The sequence below is a fragment of the Eublepharis macularius genome, chromosome 4 (assembly GCF_028583425.1).
Source record: "Eublepharis macularius isolate TG4126 chromosome 4, MPM_Emac_v1.0, whole genome shotgun sequence".
NCBI lineage: Eukaryota > Metazoa > Chordata > Lepidosauria > Squamata > Eublepharidae > Eublepharis > Eublepharis macularius.
In genome coordinates this window covers 108,560,861-108,569,098 of record NC_072793.1, presented here as the reverse complement: position 1 = coordinate 108,569,098, position 8,238 = coordinate 108,560,861, and the positions used below count along the sequence as shown (strand labels likewise).

At 43.3% G+C, this 8,238-nt stretch overlaps 1 protein-coding gene across 1 annotated transcript in view; it reads left to right on the top strand.

The window, feature by feature from the left end:
- Positions 1–1,154: 1,154 nt before the first annotated feature.
- VGLL4 (vestigial like family member 4) overlaps positions 1,155–8,238 on the top strand; it is a 161,933-nt gene continuing 154,849 nt past the window's right edge. The window contains exons 1-2 of the mRNA XM_054976996.1: positions 1,155–1,373; positions 5,993–6,069. Coding sequence (XP_054832971.1) covers positions 6,006–6,069 — 64 coding nt within the window. The 5' untranslated portion in view covers positions 1,155–1,373; positions 5,993–6,005. The remainder of the gene's footprint in view (positions 1,374–5,992; positions 6,070–8,238) is intronic.

The following is an 8,238-nucleotide window of genomic DNA, read 5'->3' as shown; positions in this document are numbered from 1 at the left end:
AATATATTGATGACACCCAACCCCAAAAGTATGGATTATCTCACTCAGCAGTTCCACATAGATTATAAAACAACACTAGTAATAATAACAGTAACCTCTGTAGTATTCCATATAACAGATTCTGAATTTAGTATCCCCAGTGACAATTTTTTGAATAGTATCAGACAAAAAGGCCATAACCATTAGAGAACCCATTTCAAGCTAAATTCTAGGCTAATGTTCTAATGGAAATGTTCACAACAAAACCATCAAATACATGGAAAGTTACCATAACATTTAGCAGAACCAGTATGGAGGAAATTCCCTGCTACTCTGCAGCTGTTGATCATCTTCTGGGATCAGCAGTATCATAGTCAGGTGCTGAAGCAAGCTAAAAGAGTCAACAGATATTTTTATTTTTAGGAGCAGGTCACCCCTTTGCAAGTAGATTTTTGGGCCCTCTACAGCGCTTAAGGGTTAGCTTAGTTGGGACGCAGTGCTATTAGTGAACCTTCTCTGTGTAAGTTCAGCTCTTACAACAAAAGCTCACACCCTGGAAATCTAGGTGGTCTGTTACTGGACCCGAATCTTGCTCTTCTGCTACAGACCAAGACGGCTACCCACGCAACCTCCCTGTCTTTCTAATGCACATGGGTGCCCAAACAATAAAGCAGCAAACTGAATAAGAGTACGGAACAGAAGACAGTTCTTTTTTCACACCCAATCAATCTCCCTCTTTCCGCTTCCAGAGCTGCATGGCCTGAAACCGAATCAAATCGGAGTAGAAGCAATCGCACCAGCCCAACCTGGCTCCTTCGCTCCCGGAGCCGCAACGCTTTACACTACGAGCCCCGCTAGGAAGGGCTGCAGTTCGCCCAGCGACCCAGCGTGCTTCGCACCAGTTGGAAGGACTCATTGCCAGCAGCGACCCAGCTGTTCGGAGGAGGGGACCGCCACAAGCCTCACTCCGTGCAAATCGCCTCTCCTCCACCTCTACAGAGAGACTTTTCGCCTTCCCCCATTTCTACCTGCTGAGGATGTGATGTCAGGGCCCGATTAGCCTAATATATGCTGAGCTCACGGCCGGCCAGCCAATGGGGCAGGCGCTCTCCCCACCTGCTAGGAAGAGCATTCCATCATTCCTGGGATTCCTCCCTCGGCTAGTGCACGGCGGCGCTCCGCGCGGGGCTCCCACCGCCGCTGCTGACTCGGCGAGGCTCGCATTGTTTGGGGACCAGACGCGCGGCCAGCCAATCACTGAGCAGGCGCTCCTGGGCTGCAGCCCGCGCAGCAGAGCCCGGCGGCCGGGGCGGCGAGCGCATCGTTGGCCGGCCCCCTCCTGGCCCGGCAGCGCAAGGGGCAGCGACCCAGCCGCCTGGAGCGCGTGCAAACTGGTGAGCGAGGGGCGGAGGGGCGCGCCGGGCGCCCTTCGGGGAGGGGGACGGCGGAAACGCGGTGCAGCCTGGTCGGAGGGAGCCGGGAACGCGGGGCGGACGGGCTGGTGCCTGGCTGCCCGGATGCGCAGGAGCCGCGGGCGGCCCCCTGCAGAGCGCAAGCAGCATCGGCGACGGAGCCCTCTCTGCCCGGCCTCCTTGGGCTGGGGATTGAAGCGAGACTGGCCGGAACCGGACCCGACTCTCGGCATTAGGCTCTGGCCTTGGTTAGACTCCCTGGAGCTTTGGAAGGGAGATGTTTGTCTCCACCCGGACCCGGCTTGTTTATATACAGCTTTGCAGTCCAAGTACACACATACATTCTGGTGCGCTCTACGGAAATACCTTGTTTTGCGGGCTTAACCTGTCTTTGACCTGAGAATATTCTTGACCTAAAGAAATCCAGAGGGGATCATCTGAGGAAGTGAGCTCTGACTCAGGACAGCTTACGCTGGAATACATCTCCTTGGTCTTTAAGGTGCTACTGGACTCCTCTTTGATTTAGACTCGCAGACGATCTCACAGTCCAGTTTCGTAGTTCTGCAGAGCGTTATCTATCTGTCTCTCTGTGTCTCTTTGCCAATCTAATTTCTCGGGAACCTGGCTGGGGCAGGATGGACGGTTTAGACAGCCCCCCCCCCGTCTTTGCTTCATGTGGTGTATGTTTCTCAAGCCAAGTCCTCAGTTTTCTCATTTAGAGTGAGTCACCCACTTGTGCTGCAGTCTGTATTTATTTGTTGAGCGTGAACATGTTGGCACTTAATAGGCAGTGCAGGACTAGCAACATGCCTAGCACTGTAAAGTATGCAGAAGTAAGATAACCCTACGTGGTTGGACAAAAAGCAAACTTGATGAGGACAGCTGAAGAAATGGATTGTAAAAGAGTGGGGCTGGGAAAGGACAGTGTGGCAGTAGTGCTGCAGACAAATGTGTTTCTGTATTTTTTTCTGCCCTCACTCTTGTCCCACCCCTGCTCCATGTACTTAGACTTACAACATGCCCATAGACCTAAAGTCTGGCAGCACTCTTTGGTCCACAGGCTTCTGTAATGGGCATGGTCTGACTTGCAAGATCTTGTCGTAGGGAGGGACTGCTTCATGGTTTTCCATTCTACTTTTGTCCACACTAGCAGCGATAGTCTGCTCTTGTCCTGTGTTCCTAGATTGTGCTTCTCTTGCGGTCCTTTCTGACTATTCAAGCCTAGCATGGCTTCTGCTGTTCATGACTGTTTGCTTGATTCACTGCTTGGCTCCTTTCCTGAGTTTTTATAGTTTCATACCACCTAGAGTCTTTGTAGTAAAGTTTTTTTGAACTTATTGCTACCTTCTGCCAGGTTGGAAACAAACAAAGGGGCATCTTCTGGTTTGGTTCGCTTCTGTAAGAACGCATGTGGTAGTGCTGCCTGCACCCCATGAATGCTGTTTGCATTGCTGATAGATACATCATTTTTCGACAGTTGTGATATAACTTGGTTTACATACAGCATGCATTTAGACTGTGACAAGGCATGGGGAATTTCTTAAAGCAAAATACCACCTGATTTGCGAATTAATAAGGGACAGCAGCTGCAGAAGCCACAGAGGTGTGCAAGAAGTTACATCCTGCCATGAAGAAATGTGAAACAGATAAAACTCCACAGAACAGTTTTGTTTTTTTAAATGGGAAATGTTTTGGGTTTCACAGTTGAAATTCTTGTGATCTTTCTAGTGATGGATGGAAAAAGTGTTGCTTTCTTTTCTTGCTTGGTCTAAAACTTCCTCTTCATGTGTTCCCACACAAAGCAATTTCAGCAGACTTCTCCAGCAGGGTGAATTGGCAACATGATGGAATGTTGCATCCTGAGGAAAGAGAACTAAACTAACTGGCTTAGTTTCGAAACTGAATCATTGCCGCTTTTTAGCAATTGCAGCTAGTTTACAGTCACAGTTAAGTAGTTTTGTAGGTCAGTTTTTCCCACAGGTACACAGCCCCCTCTAATTTCAGATGCATTGGCTGAATTTAATAGAAAATCATAGTTTGCTTTTTTTAACTGAGGAGGAGTCATAATGCAACAAAACAGAGGTAACTTTTATGTTAGATGAGATATGAGGCTCTTTTTATGGGCAGAAGTAAAAACATTTGCAAGAGAACCCATTTTGTCCTAAAAATCTGCTTTTTAATTTAACTTGCTTGCAAAAGTAATTCTGGAACCTGAAAGCTTTCTGGTCCACCTCCTTACCTTGAGGCAGGATCTTCCACTATCAAAACACTCTTAACAGATCATATCTAAATTATAGTTACATACATTTGGAGAGCAGATGAGAGACTAAGATGCTGGAAGCTCTTGTGAAGCAAGCCTAAATGGAGCTTGTTACATGCACTTTGTTGAATATCTTTCATAATTTTAAACTTTTGATCTGAACTTCTGTTGAGACCATTAGGCTGTGGCAATATTGTGTTTGCTGAAATTACAGGGAGCCATTGTCCTTTTATAGAAAAGAGGGATGCAACATTTTCTGTAAGACAAGCATGGGCAGCAGTTTCTTGAGCATTGCCAGCTTATGACTTTATTGAAAACTTTTTGGCTAGTCAATTTTTGAGTCTGCATTAGACAGTGGAATGGTTGCTGGGTGGGGGAGGTCAGGCTTTTAAAAACAGCCTTTAGCGGCTTGTCTCCCATTCTCCTATGGATATTTTATGAACAGATGAGGCAGGAAGATAAAGGAATGTTCCAGAAGGGGAAGCAATGGGCTTTCCCCAAACCCATAGGCTATTTTCAGATGACATAAACATGTTGAGCATGAACCTTGTTTTTTTCCTGGATTCACTTGCTTCCTCTCTTCTGCCCTCACACGCTGATCCAAGTTTGCTGTCTTCTTTAGGATGTTTTTGATCTGCCTCTCGTTTGTTGTGATGTCCAGATGTGGTTGTCCTTGGGGTTCTAAATCATAGTTTAATTCTGATTTAGATTTCAAGTTATTGGAAAAGAAACATACTCCGATTTGTGAAAATACCCACATTTGGAAATCATAAGAAACTGGAGTTAGATCATTCTGAAAAAGGAATATTTAAATCACAGCTTCATGTAGAAGAGAAGGAGAAAAAAGGAAGGGAGTGTGCAAGCCCAAGAATACTGGGTATGCATTCATCGTGAATGAACTCTGATTAGTTTGTGATGTCTGAAGAGAGCCATAATGTTTAGTCATGTAGAAGCAGGCAGAAGCAGCAGTAGTTCCAGCTTTTGTGGTCCATATTGGAGCTGCGAGTGGGCTGTGAATGAATGAGTCAATCTGCCATCCTGCTGTGGAACCTGGCAGGCGGCCAACATCAAGGTCAGAAGGTAAGCAGTAGGGCTAGTAGCAAGACCATGGATGTGAGTTAAGCTGTTGTGTCTGAACAGATCTACCCAGGTGTCTATAAAATTCCTAAAGAGCTGGCAAATCTATTTGGCATTAGCAGTAGCTTGCTTTTTTAAACCAAGTTTTGTGCTTGCCTCTCTTTATCTTTGCCTTAGTATTGGTCTCTGTATAGTTGTAAAAACACAGAGAGACAGATTTTTATGTGTTCATGGAAGCACTTGGGAAATATTTCAGATTCTTAGGCATCAGTGTCACATTTTTAGGCACTCAGGACCTTTTCAGGCATGTTCCATGGATTTTAAGCTAAATGTTCTGGATTGTGTGTTGCATAGCAATGATGACTTGGCTTGTTAGGCATGTGCAATGCTCTGGGAATGTCTGTTGCCTTACAAAAAAATGAAAACAGAGAGATTTCCCTTTATCTTCTGTCCTGTTTAGTATAATGAAAGCAATGGATGGGTGGGCAGTATAACCAAGACATTCTGTATAAAGGCAGCAATCCTACAGGGCCGTGGGTAATTAACGTTCTTGGAGAGCCACTTTAAGAAATGAGCGGGGCGGGGGAGGGCTGAACTCCCATCCTATGTACACCCCTTTCTCCTCTTAAGTTGGAAAATAGACCACTGCTTTTTCTTGATGTTTAACTGGCACCTTCCATTGTTGATAGAAAAGAGGAAGGCTGGATGGCAGGTGGTATCTTCCCATTTTCTAGGTGCTAAGAATTACTTAAATGCTTTCTAAGGCCCCTTCCGTGTGGGCTTTTAAACTCACTTTGGCATCTGAAGGCAAACAGATTTTTAAAAAAGGTTTCATATGACTTAAGGATAAGGCATTGTCCTTTTGCAGTTAATAAAGCCTTAGTCTGGGTTCTCCTGTTATGATCATTTTTGGGGGGAGGGGGTGCACTTTATCCTTTAAATGTGTGAAATCTTTAAAACTCTGCTTGCCTTCAGAAGCCTAAGTGTATTTAAAGAGCCTGTATGAAAGGGACCTTAGTCTGCTGTTGGCATTTGTTAACCATGGGGAAGCTTATCTACACATCATACTTAATTAATTTGGTAAAGAGTGATTAAAAGTTGGATTTAAAACATTTTTTGTATTGATTTTCAATAAACCTTTTTTGGCTAAATTCTATATGTTGTATTTTTTCAAGGCTTTATTAATGAAGTCTCTATATCTCTATTGTCTACTGGTTATTGAATGTTAATTCTTCAGACAGTAACATTATTCTCTTTCATTCAGGATCCTGCCAGGAATGGAGACTCCATTGGATGTTTTGTCGAGAGCAGCATCCCTAGTGCATGCTGATGATGAAAAACGTAAGTCTAAAATAGAATTACAGCTTCACTATAGGTCTTGATACAGTGCAGGCATTATGTGCTTGGCTTAGATCCTACCCAATCATCCTTTCACAGTTCCTAGGTAAAATTCACAAATAGTTTAAGAATCAATTTTGTGTACATGTGACTTCTAAATGGATTCACACTTTGCTGTCAGTGCTCTTTCTCATAGACTTCTGCATGCACGTGTCGGAGAATAACTGAGGAAATTAAGAGCCAAGCTACAAGTGACGCCTTACACAGGTTGGACACTTGTCAGCTTCCCTCAAGTTTTGATGGGAAATGTAGGCATCCTGGTTTTATAGCTTGGCTCTCCATTACAGCTGCAAGACCAGGATGCCTACATTTCCCATCAAAACTTGAGGGAAGTTGACAATTGTCCAACCTGTGTCAGGCGTTACTTGTAGCTTGGCTCTAAGTTAATGTAGAAAGCATTATACAAGTTATAGGGAAAAGTTAGAAATTATTCCTTCAAATTACATCAGTTATAAAGTAACTTAGAATGATGTGAATGAGATTCAGAAAAGTGGCTTCTGTGTTTTCAGGATGAAATGAGATCACCAGCTACAGCCTGCCTAGTATCCTTGTATTAAAATCCTGTATTGAGATTAAAAAGTAAAAGTAGTCCCCTGTGCATGAGTCTTTACTGGCCCATGAGGGCCACCTTGCCTTTTTATAATTAGAGATTCACATAAGACCCACAGCTTTGCTACAGCATTGTCAACAAATACCATAGATACCATTGTGTAATGGCATAATGTTATTTCTGGTGCAAATGTTTAGAATTGCATTATCAGTATGAAGAGTTAATCAAGAGTTATAGCAAGCTTACTTCCCATTATCTGTTGAAGTTTTGGGGAGTTTCTAAAGTTATTTTACTGGGTTCTCTTAGGATACATCCAGTTTCAGTGTATAGAATACATCACAACAGACTTTGCAAAATGCTAGTGAAAAAGAAACTAGGTGCCAAACCATGGTGAAATGGAAAGAATTCCCATATACATTATTTCAAACATTGATGTTGAAACTGGTCTGTGATTGTTTGTTTCTAACACTCTGTGGGTATTGTACAAATAGTTACTAAACCATAGTGAAGTTATTTGCCTATTTTGTGGACTTAGCTTATTCAGCACTTGATTAATTCAATAGTCTCATGAGTGAACTGATTTCTTCAGTTCTGTTTTGCAGTTCTTCTGTAGGCTCTGGCTTGTGTTCCATTCTGTATGTTTTGTAATTCTTCCATGAGCTTTGCCCTTTGTTCCCCCAAATGTACTTTACATGGACAATCTGTATGAAGAATTTGAGAAATAGTACTTATACACTGACAGTGTGCTATTGTTGCAGCTTTCCATACGTGCATTTCTGTCTGTTTTAGGCAGGCCCAGCACCTGAGTGTCTGTGTGCTGTGTGCATTACAGCATATTTAATTTGTTTTTTAAATGTGGGTTCATGTATGGAATTGCATCAGCCTTCTTTTTGGGTAATACAAAGGTACTGGCTTGTTTAGTCACATGTGAGTGTGGATCCCGGTATTCCCCATTCATTGAAAAGTATAAAGAGTTTTCCTGGTTTTCTTAATGGGATACAAATGTGCACATCTCTTTTAAACAATAAAAGAAAAAGGATATTCTGGGAATTTAGAGAGATGTGGATGGTGCCCCATTTAACTCCTGATAGGATTTTTAGCAATCCTCAAATTGTTCAACTTTGGGTTGTGTCAGTAGTCATGGTTTCTAGGATCAGAATCTCTGAGAAGGCTGGAGACTGTTTTTGCCTGCCTCATTGGGAAAAAAAATCTCACTTAGACTTTTTACACTGCATCTAACAAATGAAAAATTTCTATATTTGAATAGAACTGCTATACCCACTACATCCACCACTGGATTGCAGTGGGTGAATAATCACTGCTACAGCCTACTGGATGGGAGCACATAAAACATCTTAATAGAATAACTGTTTAGTCCCCCCCCCCACCACCAGTAATTCAAATAGATGTAGTAAGAAAGGACAGCAACAGTAACTTGTTCAGGAAAAAAAAACAATATAGAAGGGAAGGTGTGAACTACCAATGGGGGGAGGGGAATTTGGATCTACGTACTTAGACTGTTTACTCTTTCCAGTTAAAATAGACCAAATGTACAAACCCCT